Source organism: Miniopterus schreibersii (genome assembly GCF_964146895.1).
Source record: "Miniopterus schreibersii genome assembly, chromosome: 15".
NCBI lineage: Eukaryota > Metazoa > Chordata > Mammalia > Chiroptera > Miniopteridae > Miniopterus > Miniopterus schreibersii.
The window spans coordinates 51,751,665-51,777,336 of NC_138115.1; the positions used below are offsets into that span (position 1 = coordinate 51,751,665).

Consider the following 25,672-nt stretch of genomic DNA (forward strand, 5'->3'; position numbering starts at 1 on the left):
GAGCCCCAGGGGATCCAGGGGAGGGTCCTGGGATGGCCTAGACCAGCCTGACTTGCGAATTTGATGAAAGGCTTACCCCTGGAGGTAAGCCTTGAAATGCAGTAAACTCCCAAGAATGTGGCTCTCAAACTTGGGTCCTCTGGCCACCCCCTCCCAACTCCCTGGAGAGACTGACTCAGGTCATCCAGGAATTGGTTAGCAGTCACGCCAGGGGATTCTTTTCTAAGAAAAGATATACAGAAAGAGGTTTGTTATGAAGGGTTGGCCTCACCTGATTACAGGGGCTAAGAAGTCCCAATGAGACAGGTCAGTAAGCCAGGACAAGCGGAATAAGGAAACTGAGGCAGACAGCTGAACAAACTGGCAGAGCAATTCACAGCAGGTCACTTCCCTGGAGACAACATCTAGGCCTCAGCTGTGTTTCAGCTCCAGGCCCAGAAAAGCAGCAAAACCAGGTGGACAACACCAGGACCAGCTGCAGCGACTAATGACCCCCTGCTCTGGTGCTGACCAATCAGTGAAGACCAGGACCTGAAAGGGTACACCTGGAAAACTGATGAATATTCTGCTGAAACCCTCCCGAGACCTTCCAAGCCTTAAGACAAAGGACCCAGCCCCGCCCATTCCCCTTCCTTTCTTCTTCCCCCACAGGCATGAATCTCTTGCAACCAGGGGAGCAATGGGCAGTGGCAGCTCGTCCCAGGCTAACCCCTGAACCCGTTCCCAAAGCCCCCTTTTCTCTGACTTCCCAGAGAGCTAGGGCAGCCCAGCCTAGGCTCTCCTGTTGCTTCTCCTATGCTAAGCCCTTTCTTGTTTTACTGTCCCAGCTTTAATAAATGCACCCTTATAGTCACCTGGACTCGTGCTGTGAAATTTTTCCTGCGCAGAGTCAAAAACCCACACACTGCCGGCTGGCCCTAGGCAGACCCACCAAGGGCCAAGTCCCCTTTCCTCTAGTAACGCCGTGTTTTGCTGACTGTTAGCAGGAGGCTCAGGGAAGTGATGGGTTAGTTCCAGTCCAAGGCCAAAGGCCTGAGAACCAGGAGCACCCATGTCCCAGGACAGGAGACGATGGGAGTCTCAGCTCAGCAGAGCGCAAAGCTGGCCTCTGCTTTTCCTTTCTGTTCAGGCCCTCAGCGGACTGGGTGGTGCCTGCCTGCACTGGTGAGACCATCTTGGCACACGAGAGCTTGACACGAGATTCCAAAGGGCCATGAAATCACGTTTGCACGTTGTGTGGAAAACACGAGGACACTGCTTTCTGGACCACTGTTGTTAGAACCCTATTTTTTTAAAGGCACCATTAGAAAAAGCGAAGCAACAGTGACCTCTGGTGGACACCAACGGCATACGTACAACAGCTCATGGAACCCAATGGGCTTGTACTTTCACCTAAAATGCCACCTGACCTGTGATCTGCCAGCTCCCACCCCCCATCCCGTCACTTTATCAGAGGGCCCGCCTCTCACAAACCCAGGGTCCTCTAATTGGGTGCACGGCCCTGGCACATGAACACCTCTGGGGCACCCAAGGGCTGATGTGAAATATTTTCCATGGAACAACCTACCTCTTCCCTTCCTGGCTGCTGGGAAAACAAGGCCGCAGGGAGGTTGACCCCGAGAGGACTCAGCGGGGGCCTCTCCCACTCCTACAGCACAAGCTCCTGAGAGGCAGCTAGGGCTGCATGCGGGTGCAGGGTCCCTCCTCGCAGCCCCGATGCTCCACTGGGGTCAGCACAGGCTGCTCCAGCCACTCAGGCCACCGTCAGGGCTCGGCCCCTCGGCGAGGGCAGGCGGATCCGAGGAGGGACCCACGGCTCTTCAGTCCCCCCGCCCCCCGCCGCGTCCTGGGCCTGCTCCGCCTTGTCGAGAGGGTTACAAACCCACAGGACCTCAGACACGGCCACCACGCCTTCTGTGGCCTGTGCTTTGGAATCGGCCACGTGTCGCCGACCTCGGGGCTCTCTCCTTTGCCCTCTTGTAATTGTTTTTTAAAATATTCATCAGAATTGCCTATGACACAAAGCTGGGGCACCAAGATGTCGCAGGGGCAGAGTCGGCAATCTTCTTCACGGTCCTATCCCGCCCCCCCGGAGAGCCCCTGGCCTGCGCTTCCCCTGGGCAGTGCCCCACCAGCCCCCGGTGCCATCACCTCTCCCCCTGCGAGAGGGTGGGAGGAATGACCGCCTCGCTGCCAGGGAACCCAGGCTGACCCAGATAAATGGCGACAGGAACCGAGTCAGTCCTGGGAGGAAGGAAGCTGGTGTGGAGGGGACGGGAGGGGCCGGACACAGGTCATTAAAAGGGACTTGCGAGATGTGAAGGACAGTTAGTGAAGGTGACAGACACATCTGGTGGGAGTGCTCAGGGCTTAGCTGTAAAAAACAAGAATTTTTTCCATCTAGTTTTATAGTGTCCTTTAAAGATCCGGCCCCCGTATGTCCTGCATGCAGGGCACCTGTGAGTACAGAAAGGAGACGAAATGGCAGCTCAAAAAAAGGAATCTTTTAATAAAAACTGCTCATAAAAATCCTAATATATTTCAAAAAGCAAGATATTTCTTAGTACATTTATAAAAGAACATTTGGTCCTTTTACAAAAAGCTCCCTTTTAATTTAAATACATTTCTTATTTACAGATTAGACAGAAAATACCATCTCTAGTTGCAAAGCATATTGCACATTACAGAGAGAAGCGTGTGTTTCTGTAGGTTTTCCAGAGTTTCTAACTTGACTTTTTTTTAAAAAGATTTACTTTTCTTGTGCATAATAAATAATAATGCAGCTTGTGTCTTGCTATTTAAAACTACAACAAAATACCTTTAAAAATATTTCTCTGCCTCTGAGGAAGGGGGGATGAATCAGGAAGGTCCACAGGAATTGAACATGGTCACCAGACTCCCCTCCACGTTCACGCGGGAACGTAGCCCTGAGCCCCGCAAGTCCTGGGGACACTGCCCAGCTCCCCCGACTTTCACAGAAGCCCTGCCCTGCAGGGGAGGCACTGGGGCAGGAGCTGGATGCGGGAGGAAAGAGGAAGGTCTGTGAGAGGCCCTGTCAGAGCCCTGCGGGGTGGCCGGCGCGGGATCAGAAAGTGCCAGAGAAAGCTCTCGGAGCCCCCCGAGAGAAGGAATGTCGGGTGCGATGCTCAGTACACGCAGCTACGGAAAATGCTCAGGGCAGGGGTGGGGAGGGCGGGGTCAGGCTCAGGCCCTCCGACTGCACAACTGCACCTCCCAGCCAGGCCCGGGGACTGTCCTCTGAAGTCACCTGCAGACACCACCTGTGCACAAATACACAGGAAGTGCCGGAGCCCTGCGCCGGCCCCGCGGTCTGCAAACGGCAGGTTTGAAGAGCTGGGTGTCTGCAGGAAAGACGTGGGGACAGAGCCGGTTCCTCAGGAGGCCAGCACGGCAGGGAGCTGGCCGACACTTCCTCTGTCACCTCCTGCTCCGGAAGCAGAGTTCCTGCCACGTCATCTGCAGTGGTGAAGCCACCCTGCACAGGTTCAGCTCCTGGTGGGGGAGACCCAGCCTCCAGCAGCGTAAAGGGAAGGCAGCCTTCCCGACAGTTCTCCCAAAAAAGCAGATGGAGACACTAGCTCCACGTGGGACCAGGAGTGTGGCAGGTGCACAGCTGTTCCCAAGGGGGACGGTGCTCAGCCAGGGAGCTCCCGGGCAAAGCCCAGCGCGGGAACCTCTGCCACTGCCCTGCTCAGGCCTCCCCGCCTGAAATCGCCCCACGGATGCTCAGGGTGTGGCCGTCACAGCTGCTGACAACCCAATTTCCAAAAAGAAAACAAGCAAGCTTTGCACTCGGCTCAGAGAGCAGCCTCGATGCCCGGCCCGGGCACCCTCTGCCATCCAGTCCCACAGATCACTCAAGACTGGGCGGGTCTGCCCTCAACCCAGGACTTGTGTGCTGTAGCCGCCCACCCTGGGACAAGTTCAGTGCCCGGAAACGAAGAGGGTGCGAGACTTAATACAGAACACGTCCCGTGCCCCCGGGATCCTCGGGGGGCCTTTGTGGCTCTCAGGTGGCCCCCCCAGACCACACAGAGGAAGAGCGGCCCGAGTGGGCTGCAGTGTCGTCCCCGGAGCAGGAGGGAAGCCAGGGCGGCACCAAGAGAGGAAACGGATGCTTGAGGGACCCACTTTCTTGCCTAATGAGACCCATTCTCCCCAATGGGTCATAAAGAGTCCCCTGGGTTTATCCTGGGGAGAAGGTACAGGGACGCTCTGCCTCTAAAATGGGAAGTTTTGGTCATACAGAGCCAATGAGAATGTTTAAAATACATACTATCCTCCAGGAAAATTTTCTATTCAGCAGATGAGACAATGTTGCTAAACAGACCGCTCCTGAAGAGAAGGTGGAACAGAGCCTTGGATTCTTTTACCCTAAAACAACTTGCATAGTCAACGTTTCAAAGGTGGAGGTGACACATTTATTACTAAAAAGTCCCCTTTCAAAAATCTCAAAGAACTGAATTATACTTCTCTCTTAAAACACTGTAACACGAATTTTCAAGAAGGAATAAAACGTGTCCCTTTCGATGGATACAATGGCTTAGCTTTAAAAAGGCTACAATGAAGTAACGTGAAGTGCGAGCGGCAGTTGAGAGGCTCCCTCCCCTTCCTACTGGGACTGGCATCAGCCTCTGAGGCCACACGGAAGGCAGGCGAGGGGTTCGAGCCCCTGGGCGTGAGCCCTCAGCACAGGTTCAGAGAGGGGCTCTGGCCGAGGAAACAAGAAAGCAAGGGGCAGAAGAGAGAGGGCGTCTCGGCGCAAGTTCCTCCCTGTCAAGCTTGTTCACTTGCCGGGTGGCGTCTTCCTGACCCCCCCCCCTGCCGTGGTCCCGCCCGTGGTCCCGCCCCGTGGCAGCACAGGGCAGGCCTGCTAAAACCACAGCGGCGCCAACGGAAATCACATAAGGCACTGGGCTAAGGCCCGCGCTGCAGAGCGGCCGGAGGCGGGCAGCCCTGCGGCCAGCCCCTCCCGGGCTCAGCTAACTGGCACGAGACGCAGGAAACAAAAGCAGAGCATGAATCTGACCCCCACGGTCAGAATCGAGAGCCCTCGGTTAGTAACTGAGACCGATGGACGCGCAGGCAACCTTAGGTGCTTTTCCCTCCCCAGAAGGCACCCTGGTCCTGGAACTACGAGAGTTCCTCAGGTAAGTTCAAAAGAAATGTAAAACACATCCACAAGGTCTACCGCTGAGCTCCTAGAGTGCGAGGCACAGCCTAAGAGGCTGCCTGTGGGAATTCAGGCAACGCCACGATTCGTAAGCAAGTAACTGATAACACTGCGAAGGTCCCTGGGGTGCAGGAGAACAGCTGGGTGACCTTTTCCCCATGTGATCCAAAACCATGGGCGGGTGTCTGGGAGGGAGCCCAATATCCACCCAGACAGAAAGGAGGACAAAATGCAGTAAGTGCAAGGTGCCAGGTGAACCTCAGGCCCTGTGCCCAGGAGTCCACGCACAGCCCGCGAACAGAGGCGGCGACGCTGCGGTCACGGCGAGGGCCGGCGAGGGGAGGCGACTGCTGGACCCCATGGCCTGAAGCTACGAAGATCCACCCACCGTGCTGAGTAACAGCAGCAGGTCCGACTTCTCTGGACCTTCTCACTTCAAATTACATCCTGAAAAAAACAGGGCATTTTATTGAACAGAAGGGAAACACTAAAGTAAGCGGGGCTCTCGTGGGTGCGGGCGAGGCGCGGACAGAATGCCTGCGGCACTGCGGACGGATGGCCAGGCGCCTCCCCTCCCCTCGGACGGGACCGGGCGTGGCTGGGCGGCCGTCGGTCGGGTTCGGCTGGGCCCGCAGAGCAGCACAGGTCAGACGAGGCCGACCATCTGGTCGATCTGTCTCATGTAGACGCTCTTCAGGGGCAGCGAGTATCTCCGCTCGTCAGGGACTCGGTTGCACTGGAAAGACGTGGGGACGGGGAATTTCGATTAAAACTCCATGTGCTGAGCCTCAGGGAATGCGGCTGGATGACCCGACTCGGGTCTCAGCCGGGCATGGTGGACACCCGGGGTGTCCTGTGTGCCGCAGACGACCCCGAGCCCACCCCCGGCCGTGACAACGGAAGCTGTCTGCAGGCACTGCCGATGTCCCCTGCGGAGCAGAGCACCCAGCTGAGGAGCACTGGTGTAATGGGACACCCGCTTCCCAGGGGAGGTGGGGCCGGGGAGGCGCCAGCCACGCCCATGGGCAGCGGCTGGACTCCCAGCTGTGCGGCCTCCGCCTGCCCCTGGGCCCGTGGCTGCCGTCCACCCCGCTGAGGCCGACCGGCTGGATTCTGTAAGAGGTTCCCTTGCCCTCAGGCTCCGGCAGATCGGAAGGAAGGAGGGTCTCGGGCCTGCTCTGCTGGCTCCCTCCGGCAAGGTCACTGCCCCCGCTCAGCGCAGGTGCTGCCCAGGCCACCCGCCCACGCGCTCCCACCCAGCTCCGTGACCATCTCCCCGCCGACCCCTCAGCCGGACTGACAATGGCCATGGCTCCTGCGGTTCCCACACCCTGCAGAAACCTGCGTGAACAGCCTTTGCAGAACTCGCCTCAGGTAGCCAGACCCGAGGGCACCAAGTAGCTCACTAGCAGCGTTTTCCCTCCATCCACAGGCAAAGCGCGCCTGGGAAAGGCCACTTACGTTGGAGCTGGAGTTGATGACTTTCAGGTCGTGAGACTTGGGCCTCTGCTCAGACTTCCCCTCCACGTCCCTTGGTCCCTCTTCCGGAAAGAACTCCTTCCAGGGCGACTCCCGAAGGTGCTTGTCCACAGACACAATGTGTCCCTCAGTTGTAAACATGTATCTGGTTCCGGATTTGTGTACTGGATTCTCCTCATCAAACAGCTGGTGGGAAAGAAGAAACAATTGGAAACTGTAGCAGGTGGGACCTCAGGCGGTGCAGCCTCCTCAGGAAGGGGGTGCTTGGCCCTCAGGCTTCTCAGTGACAAGTGGGTGGAAATACATCAGTTAACAACCATGGTTCCCAACTTGGCTGCAAGTCTGAGTCACCAGTTCTGCTTAAACTCAGAGGTACCCCCACCCAACTAGAGATTCACAAGGCCCAGGACTAAGAGCCAACCTTGGGCCATAAGTGAAGCCCCTGGGTGATCCCCACATGCTCCCCGAGAGGTCCTGGGCCGCAGTCCTAGACTCTCTGCACCCCACACACTGGCCGGTGCCAGAGGGAGGAGGCCGGCGTTTTATCCTTTGACCCCTAGCACGCGGGCCACCTTCCAGCTCATTCCCGTGTCAGCACACGGGCTGGGCTCTGAGGACACAGGGCACACAGGGCCCAGGAAACTCGTGTTAGATGGCAGACGCTAACGAGTGTGACGCCTGCTCCGAGACGGAACACGTCCCGCGTGGACCCTGCAACACGCACCAGGTACAAGTACTTGCAGGTCTCGCTGAGGAAGAAGCTCTCCATCCGGTCCTCCTTGGACTTGTCGATGACGTGGTGCAGCGTGGCGTACCCGCACCTGCAAGACAGGCTCCGTCAGCCCCGCCCGCGCCCCCGGTGCGCACTCGCTCGCGAAGCAGGAGCCAGGCCACCAGCCGCCGCAGGACACGCCGCCCGCGCCAGGGTCAAGCGCCGCCCGCTTTTAGCCCAGACTCTGCAGGTTCATTTAAAAACGGACTTGGCGGCCGAATCACCGGGTTAGTTGTGGGGGGAGGGGCCGGGCGCCGGCAGGTGTTGCCCGAAGCCTAACGTGACGCCGGGAAATGACTGGCGACAAGTTCAGGGCTGGCTGACGTTTTCTGCCCTAATATTTAGACAAAGTCTGACTGCTCCTCTCTGCACTCGGCCAGTACCGTGCTAATATTCTGCCTGTGCGTTTTTGTGCTCCCCAAACCTTTTACCGTATGTTTTATTTGTGTAACTAGGGGAAAGAAGTTGCTTAAAAAGAATGCAGTCTGCGGGCTGGCGCGGCCCAGCGGCTGAGCATCGACCTAGGATCCAGGAGATCGGGGTTCGATTCCCGCCAGGGCCCAGGTTGGGGCTCGATCCTCAGCTGGGGGCGTGCGGGAGGCAGCCGATCAATGACCCTCATCACTGATGTTTCTCTCTCTCTCCCGCTCTATGAAATCAACAAAGATATATTAAAAAAAAGAAAAAAGGAATGCAGTCTGCCAGAATCTTACAAACAGAAACAGTAAAAAAAAAAGCCATTCCCGCTATAACGGACAGGCTCCATTACACAAAAAGGAATCCGTTCCCCCACAAAATTAACATTAGTGACCCGTCCTATAAATCAAAATGCAACAGAGAACAGGACACTGTTTCCCCGGAGCAGCTCCAAACAAATCACAGCGGCCGACGGGAGGAGGAAGGAACTTGGGGACTAACTTGGCTTTCGTGTACTTCTCCAGACTCTGCAGGATGTCCATTCCCACGTGGAGGTAGAAGGGGTTCTTGGTGGCCTAGAGAGAGCGAGAGAACGGGGGATGTGCCATCGCAAACATCACGGGGCCGCAGGAATTTCCGAGCAGACGAGTCCAAGTGGCAGAGGAGGCACAGGGCGGGCCACTCTGTCCTGAGGGTCAGTGTCACAGGACCAAGGAGTCTGTCAGCTCACGTCCCGGGGCGCCGACGGCCGGTTAGGGCGCAGCGGGCCCGAGGCAGCCGCTCCTGGCAGAACCGTGCCCTGCTTGGCCGCCCTGAGCCCGCCAGGGCCGGGCACAGGCAAGGCCCCGCCGACAGAGCCACCTCTGGGCGCAAATCCAGTTCCCGTCCTGCCTGGAAGCCCCCAGAGACGCGCCTCGGGCAGGGGAGGCAGGCGTCCGCCCGCGCCCTGCTCCGCTCCCTGAGATCCTCGGGGGGGCTGTGCCATCACACGCTCAGGGATGGTTGTTAGATGGCTCGTTCACCCCACTAATAGTTTAAAAGCTGGGGATATGCCCCTGGTGCCGACTCGCAGCAGCAAAATCAGAGAACTAAGGGGTGGCTGTCGCTGGCCTGAGAGGGCACCGGGAGGGGCCTCGGGGTGAGGCCGGAGGACGGTGCCCACCGACCCTAAGGAAACGGCCAGCGCGAGGAAGCAGCCCGACAGGAGCGGAGATAAACCCAGAGGCAGCAGACCCAGGCCCCGGGCGCAGACGGCACCAGGCGCATGGTCCTCGAAGGGTGTGCTGACCCCCGAGCTCGGGAGGCAACCTGAGGGTGTCCTTCCCCGAGAGGTTACGTGAAACTCCCGGGGCACGGGCGCGGCTCCCAGTTTCACTGGATTCCCCCCTTTTCATCTAGAAGCAAATGACAAGGACCCAGTGTCAGAGGCTCGATCCCCAGCCCTGGTCGGGGCGCAGGGGGGAGGCACCCCATCGACGTGTCTCTCCCAGCCACGTTTCTCTCCCCCTCCCTCCCCCTCTCTGAAAAAGCAATGAAAAAATACCCTCAGGTGAAGACTAAAAAACACAGGCGTCCGCGTGGGCTGCCCCAGGCCTACGGCCACACTGCGAGCAGCGCCTCCGGTGAACGGCGAGGACTCCGGGGCACGCGGACGGCAGGCCTCAACCCGCGCGGACTCCCCGGGCAGGAACGTTCCCGCCCACACGGAAGTCACCGCACAAAAGGCGAACGCGGTGTTTTAAACATTAAACAAAATAAGAACCTTCTGTCTGAATAATTACTACCGGTAATCAGGCCGGGTCCACAGTACAGGAGCTGCACCCCCAGGGCTGTGCGGTCAAACAGATTTGGGGAACACCGAGTCCCAAACCAATCGTGATTATCTGAGGCGGCGGGAAATGAGCCCTCAGTGAAGCCACGGCCAGGCTCTGCGACAGGTCAGGTAAAAGCCTGTGACCGCGGACGCCTTCCCTGCCCTGTGGGGCCGCAAACGACGCTGACTAGGGACCGAGTCACCACGAAACAACGCAGCCCCGAGCACCAGCCGCCGGGCCGCCCCAGGCCGCCCCCAGGCCAGCGGTGAGCGGACCCGGCACCTGGTAGAGCAGGTACGTGGACTCCACCAGCTCCGGCCGCAGCGGGTAGAAGAGCACGTCGGGGGCCTGCAGCTGCCAGTTGTACCGCTCCGGGAGGGCCCCGTACCGCTTCCAGATGGCGTAGTAGAAGGCGTGCAGGCAGATGGCGTCCTCCACGTCTCCTATCAGCACCTGCGGGACGCAGGTCGCCAGGCTGAGGCGCTGTGCCCAGGGTGGCAGCAGGCCGCGCCAAGGCCGGGGCTCGCCCTCCACGCACCCGCCCCCACCCCGGGGGAGACAAGACCAGCCCCAAAGGAGGAGCCCCGGGGGGAGACGCCCTCTCGAGGGGGCCGCCAGCGCCAGGCGGATGTGAACGGCACCGGCCACGGGCTCATGTTCGAGATCGCCCGGCCCGGCCGGCGTGGCTCAGCGGCGGAGCGTCGGCCTGGGACCCAGGAGATCGCGGTTTGACTCCCGGTCGGGGCACACGCCCGGGCTGTGGGCTCCATCCCCAGTCGGGGGCGTGCGGGAGGCAGCCGGTCGATGACTCTCATCACTGATGTTTCTCTCTCTCTCCCTCTCCCTTCCTCTCTCTGAAATCAATAAGAACATTTTTTTGGGGGAAAAATGAAGACAGCCGAGAGGGGACATCCCCAAATGACACACAGTCACTTTTCAGGCACAGCTTCATGCTTATCTGTGGCTCCGGCCAACACTCTGGCAATCGAGACAGGTTGTGCCCCTGATCCCCACGTATGAAGGAGCCGGGGAACACGAGGCGCCGTGAAAAGTAGAGAGAAAGCAAAGCCCTCCCGAGTGCGTTTTCTCAGCGAACATGCGGGTGGAGTACCTGCAGCCCGGGGAAGAAAGCCTGCAGGGAGTCGATCCACGTGTTCATCAGCCGCCCGCTGAACATGTCCACGTTGACGTAGAGCGGGGGGTCCCCTTCGCCCTCGTTGCAGGCTTCCCGGCTGTGGCCAGCAGAGCAGCGAGGGTGAGAGAGCCGCCGAGGCGCCAGCCCCACCCCCTAGCGGCCCCTGGGGTTTAGCGTCAGTGGCATCAAGGTTAAGGTCCCTCCTCCCTCCTTTGAGCCTCCGCGGACAGGCCGCCTCTACCCACCGGGCAGGGAGCCACCTCCCACAGCGTGAGGGTTAGAACTCAGCCCCGGGCAGGCCAGAGCTCACCGCCCTCCGCGGAAGGCACGTGGACAGTCAGGCGTGAGGGCGGGACCGCGCAGGGAAGGGGCACACGGCACGGTCTGCGTGGGACCCGACTGAGTGGGGAGGCCTGGTTATTTCTGCATAAAAAGGAGCCTCTTCTCTAATGAGGTCCCACCCGCGGGCCTGCAGGGATGCATCCGAGCAAGACGCCCAAGGGATTGCCACTCAATTCAATCTGGGGCTTTAAAAAGTGAAAATGAGCCCTGGCCGGGTGGCTCCGCTGGTTGGAGCGACGTCCTGTGCACTGGAGTGTCGCAGGTTCGACCCCCGGTCAGGGCACATACCTGGGTTGTGGGTTCGATCCCCGGCAGGGGTGTGTGCGAGGCAGCCGACCGATGTCTCTCTCCCACGTGGATGCTGCTCTCCCCCCGCCCCGCCTCCCTCTCAAAAAATCAAAATTTAAAACATTAACAACAACATCAACAACAAAAGTAAAAACGGCTGAGCTCTGGCCAAACAGCCCGTTAGCGGAGCTCAGCACTCGCAGCGGTTCCCACGACAGCCGGCGTGGACACGGGTCCGAGAAAGATCCTGCCACGCAGGACGCTCGGAGCCGAGACCAGCAGGCCCAGGGAGCGAGGCCACATCGGAGGAGCCGCCGGGACGCAGCAGGCGTGCTGTTTAAAACCAAGAGGGAAACTACGAGGCGACTGCCCTGCCCTCACGGGGGAGAGCAATCCCAGCAAGGCCTCGGAAAGTAAGAGCCGAAGCAACTCAGGGACCATCCTGCCTGCAGCTCGACCTGCAGCGAAAGCCAGCGAAACTCGGGCGGTGCCACTGCTCCCGGCGGCCAGGCCCGTCTGCGTGACCAGGACACGGGCCGTGCGGCCCCTCCCGGCGGCCAGGCCCGTCTGCGTGACCAGGACACGGGCCGTGCGGCCCCTCCCGGCGGCCAGGTCCGTCTGCGTGACCAGGACACGGGCCGTGCGGCCCCTCCCGGGCGGCCAGGTCCGTCTGCGTGACCAGGACACGGGCCGTGCGGCCCCTCCCGGCGGCCAGGCCCGTCTGCGTGACCAGGACACGGGCCGTGCGGCCCCTCCCGGCGGCCAGGCCCGTCTGCGTGACCAGGACACGGGCCGTGCGGCCCCTCCCGGCGGCCAGGCCCGTCTGCGTGACCAGGACACGGGCCGTGCGGCCCCTCCCGGCGGCCAGGCCCGTCTGCGTGACCAGGACACGGGCCGTGCGGCCCCTCCCGGCGGCCAGGCCCGTCTGCGTGACCAGGACACGGGCCGTGCGGCCCCTCCCGGCGGCCAGGCCCGTCTGCGTGACCAGGACACGGGCCGTGCGGCCCCTCCCGGCGGCCAGGCCCGTCTGCGTGACCAGGACACGGGCCGTGCGGCCCCTCCCGGCGGCCAGGCCCGTCTGCGTGACCAGGACACGGGCCGTGCGGCCCCTCCCGGCGGCCAGGCCCGTCTGCGTGACCAGGACACGGGCCGTGCGGCCCCTCCCGGCGGCCAGGCCCGTCTGCGTGACCAGGACACGGGCCGTGCGGCCCCTCCCGGGCGGCCAGGTCCGTCTGCGTGACCAGGACACGGGCCGTGCGGCCCCTCCCGGGCGGCCAGGTCCGTCTGCGTGACCAGGACACGGGCCGTGCGGCCCCTCCCGGGCGGCCAGGTCCGTCTGCGTGACCAGGACACGGGCCGTGCGGCCCCTCCCGGCGGCCAGGCCCGTCTGCGTGACCAGGACACGGGCCGTGCGGCCCCTCCCGGCGGCCAGGCCCGTCTGCGGGACCAGGACACGGGCCGTGCTGGCCTGTCATTCTCAGATTAGGTCACAAAGCGCGTGGCTTCCACTTGGCCTCTTTCTCTCCACGGGAAGAGGCCATGAGCCGCCTACAAAGAGGCCTGAGGAGCTGAGACCTGCAGCCAGCAGCCAGCGGGAAACGGCCACTGAGCCTGGGAGTGGACCCTCCGGCCCTGACCAGCCCTGACGAGGCACAGCCCCCACCGACAGCCTGGGGACAGCCTCGTGAGACCCTGATCAGCTCAGCTGCTTCCGGTTCCCGGCCCCCCAACACTGCGAGATGCTGTCTGCTGCTCTAAGCCGAGCTCTGGGGCGACCTGTGACGCAGCAGCAGGGGGCTCATACCCCTCCTCACCCCCAGACGACTGACAAGCAGCAGTGAGGGCCGAGGCCAGCAGACCCTGTGAATTCAGGGCGAGACGAGCAGGACCGCGTCGGACCCGCGCCGCGGGCGCCGGGAGAGACGCAGGCAGACGCACCCTCTGCGCAGGTGGCTCTGGATGCTGCGGTAGGCGGCGTTGAACATGTCCAGGTCTTCCTTCTCTCCGAAGAGAATGTAGGACTTCAGGAGGTACTCATAGAAGGAGTCCAGCCCGGCCCCCAGGCCGCTCTGCTTCCCAACCCAATGGCCCGTCTGAATGTTGACCACGTTGCCTGTGAAGCACACAGAGCGGGTCAGGCCCCACCTGTCGGGGGGGGGGGCAGGTTTCCCAGGGGGACCCCCGTACACGACGACCTCCGTCCTGGGCAGGAGCAGAAGGAAGGGAAGCTTGGCCTCAAACCGTCCTGAGTCCTAACAGCGGCTTGGACAGCCAGGAAAGCTTCCCGAACAGACCGGGTTTGACCACCAATGTGGGGAAAACATTTAGTGCAAAATAAAAACAGGGTTGTCATTTTGCTTTTCCCGTCGAACCTCACAACTGCCCTGAGCCACGTCACAGGAAAACCTGGGGGGGGCACACGGTGAGGGCCCACCTCCGACTGATCAGTTTTCAGGGCTGGAGAAGGTGCCACCTACCCAGCAGCCCCGTGCCGTCGCTCCGGAGGTTCCAGAGGGCTTTCACCGCCCGCCTGGCCACCCACTCAAACGTGGAGTCCCCCAGCAGGCGGCTCAGGATCCCAAACTCCACCAGGAGGGAGCCAGCCCCAGCCGTGCACGTCTCGTTGTTGCTGTCGGGGGGAACGCCCGTCTTCAGGTTCACCTAGGGACAGGGAGAGACAACGGGTTCGTGGCAAAACCCCGGGAGCCCGCATGGCTCGAAGGCAAGGCCTCAGCCACCACCTGAACGGAGGAGCCACACTCGCTGCAACGAGTCAGCTCCCCCCGGGACGACACGAGAGCTGCAGACACACACGGACGGGACGCTGAGAGCGCCACAGCCTTGTCTGACCAACACGGGCCACCCAGGGCCGCTCGCTCGTCCACCCCTTCCCAGCAGGTCCTCCTCGTGGTCACACGGCCCCAGGGCTGGGGCTGGACCCAAGCTCGGCTGTGCAGCCACTGACACGTGTCGTGAGCCACTGCGAGCGAGCTCCTGCTCAGACACGCGGCCAGAGGCAACAGGCCGCTCCGTCCCAGGCGCCGCGGCCTGGCCGGGCTCTGTTGGCTACCCAAACGCTGGCTCAACCCCCAGAGGAGTCCTGGGCTCGGCACATCAGACACCACGAGGGTGAAATCTTACTCCAGATCTTGCATTTAAATCAGCAGCACACTGGCTGGTCTGTGCAGGCCTCGCTTGGAAGCAACTGCACAAAACAGTCAAAGGGATAGTCACCGAGCTCCTACAACTACCCCGGGAGGGTCTCTGGGGAAATGCACCCAGGTCAGAAACAAAGACAAGTCCCCACCAGGGGATATAAGTTCCACCCGTGAAAGGACAGTACTGAGCCCAGGACACAACTCCTTCCGAAGGGGGAAGGCTGCGTGGGATGCGTCACTGTGTGCCCGGCCCACGCAGGCGCTCAGTAAATGCTAAAAGAATCGAAAAACGTTTACATCGTATTTAGGGCCAAATTCTCTCTAAGATACAGCTTTCCTCTTGCATATCAACTCCATTCCTCCCCCGCAAATACAGGGCGTCCCCCAAAATGTGCACACACTGTGACAGCTGGGAGCTCACTTAATTTTCACTCCTTTTCAGGTTTAACTGATTTGAAATAGTGGGTGAAGCCAGACTACCTTTTGGACAAAGAAAATTTATCCTAAAGTGCCACTCGACTTTTTTTATGGGGACACACAGAAGATTAAGTTTACGGTACAAGACCGGCAGCAGTCAACGCGTTGAGGGCGCACAAATGCCGCGTGAAATGACCCGACGTCGGCGATCCCACTGCTTCACGATATCGGCAGGGCCTGGGCCAGAAAGGTCATTAGTTTAAAAACAGGTGTTGACAAAAAAAATTATTCATTTCTGTAGATTCTTCTAAATTTTGAAAATGAGCTGTGTGTTAATCAGCACTGACTTTACAGTCACTCCACGTGTGTGCGCGTTTCTTGGGAAACACCCTGTACGTTAATCGACAAAGACTTTCGCCCAGGAAGACGGGGGCTGCGGGCCAGCCTGCCTACCCGCGGGTAGGGAATCCCCGTCTTGGTGTTCTCAAAGGCAGGGAGGAGCCTCACGGCCAGGTCGTGGGCCATGTGCAGCAGCTCGTTGTCATAGTCCTTAATCGTCATGTCCCCAAAGGGCTGCTTGGAGTCTGTTATTATCCTGTGGGCAGAAAGGAGGCTTCCCAGGACCCTAGTGACAGGAGGAACACAGGAAAACAGAGTCACGTTGGCTGTGAGATGTGTACAGTCCCGTTCAGACAGGCAGAGCAGCCCGGCCGGCGTGGCCCAGCAGGTGAGCCTCGGCCTAGGAGCCAGGCGATCGGGGTTCGAGTCCCGGTCGGGGCACATGCCCGGGTTGCGGGCTTGATCCCCAGGAGGAGTCCTCCGGGGGCCGGGAGAGGGGAACTTTCATTTCCTTTGGAAATTTATAAGTTTTCCTAGGACACAGCGAAGGGAGGAAACGAGACCGGACACCCACCAACGGGACACCTATCTCACACCTTCGTCCAAGCGTGTCTTTCTGGTCAAAGTGTGATCACTCTGAGACGTCGATTGTTACCGGCTGGACAAATCCAGCACGAGGATGGAAAATGCGGGTGCGCCCACGCGGTCTCCGTGGCCTCCGCCTTGGTCCCCGCCCGTGGGCCCCGCGGGGTCCCCGCCTCACACGCACAGGCGGCCGCCGGCCCCTTACGCGCTGCGTTACCTGATGGTGGCCTCGAAGACTTGCACGGTGGAGTCCTTGTCAAATGAAACGGTGTCGATCACTAACTTGACTGCCTTCTGGAACTCGGAGGAATTGCCCATGATCTTGAAAAAGAGGAACACGAACCATTACAACAGCCTGAGGGGAGACGGACGCCCGTCCGCGGCAGAGGAGCCCGGGGCGCTCCTGGGCTACGACGCGGGGCGAGGCCTGGCCTCCGGCTCAGCAGCCACGGCTGCGGACAGCGAAACTGCGAGCATCGCTCCTCGTAAAACCGCCAGCCCCCCCTCTCCCCCTCACGCAGGGCATCAGAATCCCTAAAATTCTAGAAACAGGTCAAAATACATCCCCAAACTGAAGAAACAAAATCGTGGCCTTTCCTTGCTCCTCGAACACACGGGCAGCCTGGGTGCCTGGCTCCCAGGCCCCGAACATCTGGGAAACGACCGTTGCTTGTGACCCAGGTGTCTCAACACTCGGAGAAACAGCCCTGTTCTCTTCTGGAGCCAAGCGTAAAACCAGAGACATTCAAAACAAACCAAACACAAGGAACAGTCGGCTCTGCCCCTTAAACGCGCACCCGCGAGCCGCGATCCCCATCTGGGCGCCCGGACGTGACGTCCCACCAAGCTGCCGTCTCCACGTGAACTGCAACCGGGCACGAAACTTTACCGCTGACCCTGAACCGAGCAGCTTTCACGCTGGTCACAGTTTCACAACGACGCTGGAACTACGACGGCATCAGAAGGACACACCCAGAGGCAGGAAAGACAAACGACCGCCGTGGGACACTGCTCCTTCCAGGCGCGCCCCATCTCCTGGCCTTTGCCGGCCTGCGCAGGGCCGCCCGGCGCTCAGGGCCCCGCAGCAGGCGGAGCCATCGCGCTGCAGGCGCAGGCCGCGGGCGGCCGGGGGTCACCACCTCCGAGGGGCCGCTGTCAGCAAACAGAAGCAGCTCCTAAAAACAAGGCCGGAGCGCGAGCCCAGCAAGGGCCGGATGCTGTACAATGAAAGCCACAGACGGGCTGTTTCCTCTCGGGGTCCGTTTCCTTCCAGATGCTCAGCAGCACCGGTATCTGCCGGCAGCTGCAGCTGTGGATCTGATTTCAGGTCAAGAGGAAGGTGGGGAGGGAAGCTGGCGCCTGCAGCTCACACCGGAGCTGACCGGTGCAGTCGGAACAGCCAGCCAGGCCCGCGTCCCTCACTCAGGCGCAGGGCAGGCTGGGCTGGACAGGGCGGCAGGCGTGTGTCCGTGCTGCAGGACTTCTCAGAGCCTCTAAGATGCTGGTGTGCGCTGTGGCTCCCCAGCAGTCAGACGGACACGCCGACTTCTGCGAGTTCACTGGGGACAGAATTCTACTTTCAAGGCGGGGGGGGGGGGCCCTTGGAACCTGTGCTGGGAAACTCTGGCCCAGTAGAAATTCATTTTTTGAACACACATCTGCATTAGACGCGGACAGTGTGGTGGATGAGAGATAAGGCCCTGAACTTCATGAGCGCAGCAGGGGCACAGGAAGACGCACAGGGCAAGAGAGCTGGGGCTTCCACAGCTGTATAGGAGTCTTGGGACTTTGTTAAGCAACACGTGTGGCTGAGTCAGCCTGTTATCTTGACAAGTCAGCTCTAACTGTGCCAAACATACTGGTCTGGGCACATCCGGTCGGCTATGGTGGATGAGGGAGCTGGAGTAATAAACGCAGGGGCAGATCCTGGGAAACCGAAGCGCTTGGCACCCCAGCCTGGCCAGGCCGCAGCGGCTGCCCCATCGCACCGCGGGCGAGGGGGACGCGGAATGGCTCTCAGACTCCTAAGCCCCAGTGGCTCCACTAGGAGCAGCACACTGGCCGGCGCTGACGCAAACTCTGCCAGCATTACACAACCCACTCCCGACGCCTTAACCTCTTACGGGGAAGCTGAAAAGACAGAGCCAATGATTAAACGCAGGACGGCTCGGGCCACAGTAAGGCTTTCTAACGGCAGAGGCTTGCTGGCCACGGAGGGGAGGGGTCTGAAAGCTCTGAGTTGGGTGGCGGAGGTCGGGAAGGCCTGGCGCCGAGCACCCACCCCGGCGCCGAGCACCCACCCCGGCGCCGAGCACCCACCCCGGCGCTCACTCTTCTACCTGCTCTGCAACTCCGGCCAAAGGTCTCCGGTTCCCCAGCCAACGTGGGGCAAAGGAGGCACTGAGGGGGAGCCCGGCGGGCAGGGCCCGCAGCGAGGACAGGCGGCTAGAGAGGCCTCCGCTCGGGGCCGCGGGCGGCCTGCTCGCACCCGGGGGCGGGGGGCCGGCGGCATGTCGGGGGACCCCCGACCCTCAGCCCTTGTTCTTCGCTTCTGAAACCTCCTTTTTACGGCTGTGAAGGTTTACGGTCACTGTAAACTCTAAAGAAATGTCTTTCGACTCTTTGAGAGAATAAAGTAGAGGGAAACGGGGCCGGACACGGGTCCCCCCACTCATCACACTTTCCACTCCTCTCTTTAGGGGAATCACGTCTCCCCTCATTTACCTCCAATGCTTCTCCTGCTCTGGGCATTAATGTCATTAAAAGAAACAACGGTTATGAAAGCTAGAAATATACAGGGTGTCCCCCCAAAAACGTATACACACTTTTTCCTGACAGCTCAACCGATGTTTCTTTCTTTTCAGATTTAACCCACTGGAATTAATAATTATTCAAAGTGTGTATACATTTTCGGGGGACACCCTATATTTTGAGTGTCAGGTTTCCAGGAATGCCCATCCTTGGGGGGAAACTAGGGGTCTCAAATTCCAAAATATCTTAATTTTTTAAAATACCGAGGCTAAATACTTACTGCGAGTGTATCCAACGAATCCACGAGTGTCAGGGAATAATTCCCCAGGACGTCATTGATGTTCAGATTGGAACTAAAAAGGAAACAAATTAAAATGAAACAAAGGCACTTATTTTAAAAGAGAAAAAATGCAGTAAAACTCCTAACGCCCATCGGAAACTAAAACTGCCGGCAACTCCCATTTACTCAGGACCGTTCAGGGTGGCGAAGGCCCTTCTATCTCACGTCAGTTTTTATGACGTCCGACAGCTGAACCGAGTCACAGGGCGGCCGAGACACGGGCCCTGAGGGTGGGAGACCCGCCCGGAGTCACCTGCCGTCTCGGGGATGCAGTTTTATAGCCATAGATGCTCTCTCCGCTCAGCTTCAAACAGCTCCGACTTTCAAACCCTCAGGAACAAGAAGGGGCAGCCCGTCGAGCGACCTGCCCCAAATACTCCACCTGGCGACCCAGCGCCAGGGCTCCGCGGGCACTCTGACCTCCTCGCTGACAGTGATCCTCGGTCCGGGTCCCACAACCCAGAGAGGGGCCCGGAAGCTCGAAAGACCAAAGTAAGGAGAGAAATACGGTGACTGTTTAAACACCAAAGCGACAGAGCCCGGTTCTGTCGTCACTGCTATTCTGGCGTCTTCCGTCAACCCCAGGCCATTCCACCTGCTCCCTGGGACACTCTAGAGGGTCCTCGGCCAGAGCCTCCCCTGTCGCCTGGAGCCTCCCAGCTGCCTCGCTTCACGCTGCTGGGCCACTTAATCTGGACAGACCGCGCGGCAAAACTTGGGGCCCGTTTTTAATATTTACTTATTTATTTACTTACTTATTTTAATCACCCAAGGACATGTTTCCATGGATTTTAGAGAGAGAGGGAGGGAGAGAGAGAGAGAGAAAGAGAGAGAGACGTCGATCGGTTGCCTCCTGCACACACCCCAACAGGGGATCGGAACCTGTAACTTTTGGGCGCATAAGATGATGCTCCAACCAACTGAGCCACACCAGCCAGGGCTACAGCCATGTTTTTAAAAACAAGCTGGTGTAGCCCGGCGGGTGTGGCTCGGGTGGCTGAGCGTCCCCCGCGCGCCAGGGGGTCTCCGGCCCGACTCGGGGCGCACGCCTGGGTTCCGGCTCCCACCCCAGCGGGGGGCTCGCAGGAGGCAGCCCATCGATGTCGACGATCCTCCCTCAGCACTGACGTTTCTGTCTCTCTCCCTACTCCTTCCTCTCTCTCTAAAATCAATTAAAACATATTTAAAAAAAACACACCACCAAACCATCAAAAAACAAGCTCGTGTAGACGGCCGTCCAGGAGCTGGGATCTCGTCCCGCACGAGCCAGAACCAGGAGGCTGCGCGGCTGAGAAACCGCACCTGCCGGCTTCCTCCGTCTGTCCGCTCTCTCTAAGTAAACTCACGGGGTCGCAGAGGGTCCTGCCCGGGGAGCGCCGCCCGTGGGTGAAAGAAGCACCTGGAGGGCGTGCCTGCCAAGGCACACGGGAGACAGGGACGCTGGAGGTCACGGAGGTCACGGGAGGCAGGGACACCCTCGTGCCCAGCCCCCCACCTCCAGACTCTGGGGCGTCCGTGTGGAACTAGACGGCTCCGCTGCTCAGGGGCAGACAGGCTTCCCGCCGCCCACTCACCAGGAGACGGTCCCTGACCATTCAGCACCCCAGCCAGACGCCCTCCTGGCCCAAATGGGCACACTACCCTGATCCACTTATGCCAAACTGCGACGTGGGCAGACCCGGGGTTGGTTCTCCGCAGCTACTCCTGGCCGACGCCGGCCTGACTCGGTCTAAGTGCCTCCAGCCCAGCACCCAGCCTTCCGGGCCGGGCCGGGCGCAGAGCACGCGCCTTCCGGTCAGACCGCCGGCCGGCCCGCGGGACACAGTCAGACTCCCCACTTCGTGCCACCCACCCCCCTGCGAATTCTTAAGGTTATCACCCCAAAACAGAGCTGACGGGAAAGACTCAAACATATGATTAAAATTCCCACGTCCACTTAGCCCGTGCCAGCTGCTGAGACCTGCCTGGCACCAGGCAGAGGGCACCTCAGACACAGCCCGTGTCCAGGGGACTGGTCATCTGGGGGGACAGGCCAAGGGGAAGGAGGGTAAACACGCAGCAGAATCAACTCTCAAACATCGTCAAAAGCCGGGGTAGTGGCTCCCAGGACAGGCACCAAAAGCAGGGCAGAGCCGATCAAGGACAATCAGCTTCAGGCAGGTCACGGGCATCACAGAGGGGCCTGCAGACACGGCCACCCAGGCCTGGGGCCCAGGAATGAGTCCGCTGGGGGGCTTGTTAATTTGGGGTTTGCTCTTTTGTTTGAATCGTGATCCGGGTGGGAGAAAGCAGAGAAGGGTCACGGGCCCAGGACCTGACCCATCATTGGTTGAAGGATCGCAAATCTGTAATATCCAACCGGCTCGAAGAAACCGTGAGCCGGGAACCTTCCACCCAAATTGGGGATGTGAGAGGAACTGACTTTGCATAGTAACCGGGGTGGGACCCGAAGGCTCGCTATTTTTGGAGTTCAGGTTTTCCTGACTTCACGGTCACCGAGCACTTGACCACTGGTCAAACAAGGCGGCGAGATCAGCCTCAAGAAAATGTGCCCAAAAAAAACAAAAGATTTGTGGTTAGCACCTGTGTTTTGTTTCCAGACTTTTTACATAATATTCCAGTAGTTAAGCCACTCTATAGTTTTAAAACAAATCCTAAGAATATATTTGACAACGATCCCTGGAAGACCCTCGGTTTTGGAACTATCCGAACAATTTTTATTACAGGTTGTTTATTTTGGGGACGTGAATGTGCCCTATTGTTTCAGAGCCAGATGGTTAACCTCCCTTGAAAATACTCCAGTCTGGGAGGAGCTAGGTGAACGGAAGGGGAGTGAGAAAAATTAATCTTCCCACTCTTCGGAAGGTCCACTCCAGGCCACCAGAACCCAGCCCTCTCAGCTCCTCGAAGACACCGAGGTTTACCAACTACAGCCCTCCCAAATGCCACCCTTCCCAGGCCATCTTTCCAACAGCATGTGTACCTCAGAGCAACCTGACCTCAATCTACCCAGGCTGTCACCCAACCCTCAAACCGAAACCCTCGCCGGCGACTTCAGCCTGAGACAAAGGCCCGAGCCACCCGGAACCCCCACGGGCACCAGCAGGCCAATCGCCTGCTGCCTCCTGTCCCGTTCACTGGGGTCGGGCTCCGGATACGGAAAAGTCACCAAACTCACTCTCCGGACCACCAGGGTCCCCCCTGAAAGTGTCACCCATTGCAGGTCCTCATTAAACTGTGTTCCTCAGGCCCACCCCGTAAAGAGGAATCTGAGGAAACGTCCGTGAGACAACAGGGCGCTTGCTGAAAGTGTCCCCTCCCTCCCCCGTAACCCCACGGCGGGCGGCAGTGAGGAAACGCTAAGGCCCAAACCCACACACACACTTTCATCTCCAGGTTCTGACTCTGAAACCTGTGCAGGCACAAGGCCCGGGGCTGGCGGAAAAGACTGATGGAAAATAACTATCTGGTGGGATTTCAGGCTTTCTCTTTTTTCCAAATTTTAATTTTTCTCAGAAAATTAAGATGAAAAAACACACACCTAAGTATAAAGTCCAGTAGGGCCAAGCAAAACCAATAGTTCATTCATTCCCACAATCTGGAAGGCCTAGCAGTTCTTTCATCATTTAATAAAACTTATTCTCAAAAAAAAAAAAAACCAGAAATAGGAAATACGTTTGTATGTATAAAGACTGATACAGAACACTGAGAAAAACAGCTCCGCTTCCCACCGTTTTAGGAAGGTCTGGTCTTTCTAAGTGAACCTGGGATGCGAGCTCCCCTCACTCAAAATCACGCTCTCAAACTGTAACTTAGGACGTGAATTTGCAGATGAACAGACCATTATTGAAACCCAACAAGGCCCTTTAGCGTTGGGCTTCCTTTTCAGACCCCAAGGACTGGACTCGGGCTTTTCCCAGGTTTAGAAACACCTGTGTCCAGACGTCCGCAGGCCCAGCCCACCTGCTCCTCTGGCACCTGCAGGGCGCGGCGGGACCAGGCCCAGGCCGCAGGGTCAGCCCAGCCGCACCCTCCCGGGCTGGGAGGTCCTCCCGGGCCTGCTGTCCTCTTGGACTCTGAGGTCAGCAGCAGTGACCCTTGGAGCGCAGTCTCCACAAACAAAGCTGATGGAAGCAGGGGCCTGGCCGCCCTCCCCACACAGCCCTGCCGCCCGAGGGGGGGAAGCTATGGGACGGACAGACAGACAGACAGACAGGGCAACCTGCTGACAGTCGACTCAGCCGCCCAGGGAGTCTCCCCGGAGGGTCAGGACCCCAAATCTGGGCCAGGCAGACCCTCCCCGCCCCACCCAAGGGTCCTCAGCCGACGCAGCAGCCCCGTAAGGAAGGGGAAAGGTGCTCCCCGGGCTCCCCCCAAACTCACTGGGTGGCCTTGGACAAGTCCTTTCCCGGGGCGACTCCTGAATTTTCATGTTTAGACAGAAAAGCCAGGGGTAGGGGAAGGGGGGTGAGGCTTGTTTTCAAGCTGCGCTCACAAGGGACTTCGCTCCGCTACTCGCTCCCTGGAGGGGGTGGCGCCGGGCGCCGAGAGCCCCCCAGTCCCCCGCCACCGCGCGGCCCCGCCGCCGCCCCTCCCGCGCCCTGTCCCTAGGCTGCGGGAGCGCCAGGCAAGAGGTCGGTCCCCAAGGCCCCCGGCGCCCCCCGTCCCGGGCGTCGGGGAGCGGGCGCGGCAGCGGGGGCGCCCCGGCCTCCCGGGCCCCAGGGGCGGGCACTCACGGGTCGCGGCGGTCGGGCCCGCGCCCGCGGCAGTCGATGGGGTTGAGCTCGTCCTGCGGGAAGGCGTGCGCCATGTAGTTGTCGTAGCCGAAGACGAACATGCCCCGCGCCAGGTCGCGCATCCGGGCGCGCAGCTGCGGCGGGAAGGCGCCGCTGTAGCGCCGCTCGTACTCGTCCGGGCCGCGGCCCCGGCCGCCCAGCACGTAGCCCCAGTGCTCGGGGCCGCACACGCCCGGCCGCGGCCGCCGCGGGGGCCGCCGCCCCGCCGCCGCCGCCGCCGCCCCGGGGCCCGGCGGCCGCATCCACGACGGTCCCGACGGCGCCCCGGTCCCGTCGGCGGGGTCGTCGGGGCCCATCAGGCGCTGGAAGCCGAAGCTGAGCGGGAAGCGCTGGTAGAAGCCCATGCTGGGCCCCAGCCCGAAGACCAGCCAGAGCGCGCCGTGGAGGCCGAGCCGCAGGAGCAGCAGCCCCAGGACGAGCGCTCGCCATTGCATGGTCGCGCGGGCGCCGCGGGCATCCTCCCCGAGCGCGGGGCCCGCCGCCGCCGCCGCCGCCCCCGCGCTGCCCGCCGTCCCGCTCGCGGCCCCTTTAAGGAACTCCGGGCTGACGCACCAGGAACCGGCCCATTGTCTCCCGCCCCCGGCCCTCCGGCCCGGCCCGCCAGGCCTCGCGTTCGCCCGCCGGGTCGCCCGGGATTGGCCCGGCCCGGCCGGGCCGCGAGGGGCGCGGCGCCCTGCCTCCCGCACCATAGGCCGCCCCGACGTCCGCGAGCCACGCCCGCCTCGCCCGAGGCCCCGCCCCGCGCACCAGGCCCCGCCCCCGCGCGCCGGGCCCCGCCCCGCCAGGCCCCGCCCCTGGGCGGTCCCGAGTCCCCACTGGCTGGCGTGGCGAGTGGAGGCCGCTCGAGCTCCGGACGACGGAACTTCCAGCCAATGGGAGCGCGGCACGGTAGCGCCGCCGGCCGCCCGACGGAGACGTGGCCCCGACGTCCCGCGGAGCCGGGACCAGGGGAAGCCGCTCCCCGGGTAGGTCGGGGACGGCGACCGGAGGCGCAAGAGCGGGGACAGGGACGTTTCCCTATGAAGGGCTACTTCGCTCGGCAAGGGCAGGGTTTTTTCATTTTAATTTTTCAATTACAGTTGCCTTTCAATATTATTTTATGTTACTTTCGGGTGTACAGCGTCAGAACAGTGGTTACAGTCTCATAATTTACAAAGTGTCCCCCTGGTATTTCCAGTCCCCATCGGACACCCTACATAGTTGTTACAATATTACCGACTGTATTCCCTGTGTTGTACTTTACACTCCTCTATTTATTTTGTAACTACCAGTTTACATACATACATATTTATTTATTTATTTATTTATTTATTTATTTATTTATTTATTTAGAGGAAAGGAGAAGGGGAGAGAGAGAAACATCAGTGATGAGAGAGAATCACTGATGGGCTGCCTCCCGCACGCCCCCGACTGGGGATGGAGCCTGCAGCCCGCATGTGCCCTGACCCCGAATCGAACTGGGGCGCCTGGCCCGCGGGTCGGTGCTCAACCGCTGAGCCGCACCAGCTGGGCCAGTTTGTCTTTTATTTCCTTCACCTTGACTTCCAGAAGGGCAGGGTCTTAAACTTGTCTGTTTATGGCAAGGGTAGGATACCGCCTTTTAGCTCAAGACTGCACAAAACGGGGATCCTGAATTCTGCTCTTTCTCTCTCGGAACAGCCTAATTTGTAAGAACCGCTCACATATCGTAAAACACCCACTCCTGGGTTCAGTCCCAGGCCTACCGAACTCCAGCGGAGGCTCCCGGGAATGTGTGTGAACAAGTGCTCTGGGAGATGCTTAGCATCTGGCAATTTTAGGAAATACTGAATTAGGTGGTTTTGCCTTTGTCTGGGAAATATAATC

At 60.1% G+C, this 25,672-nt stretch overlaps 1 protein-coding gene across 1 annotated transcript; it reads right to left on the minus strand.

Moving 5' to 3' along the window:
• Positions 1-5,644: 5,644 nt before the first annotated feature.
• Positions 5,645-24,511, minus strand: EDEM1 (ER degradation enhancing alpha-mannosidase like protein 1). The gene is made up of 12 exons (XM_081159925.1): positions 23,768-24,511; positions 18,972-19,044; positions 16,158-16,261; positions 15,470-15,641; positions 13,919-14,102; positions 13,380-13,554; positions 10,788-10,908; positions 9,959-10,129; positions 8,364-8,437; positions 7,398-7,494; positions 6,656-6,859; positions 5,645-5,930 (listed from the first exon to the last, which is right to left on the minus strand). The coding sequence occupies exons 1-12, from the start codon at positions 24,259-24,261 to the stop codon at positions 5,841-5,843; spliced, it is 1,959 nt and encodes a 652-aa protein (XP_081016051.1). The 5' UTR covers positions 24,262-24,511; the 3' UTR covers positions 5,645-5,840.
• Between the last annotated feature and the right edge of the window lie 1,161 nt (positions 24,512-25,672).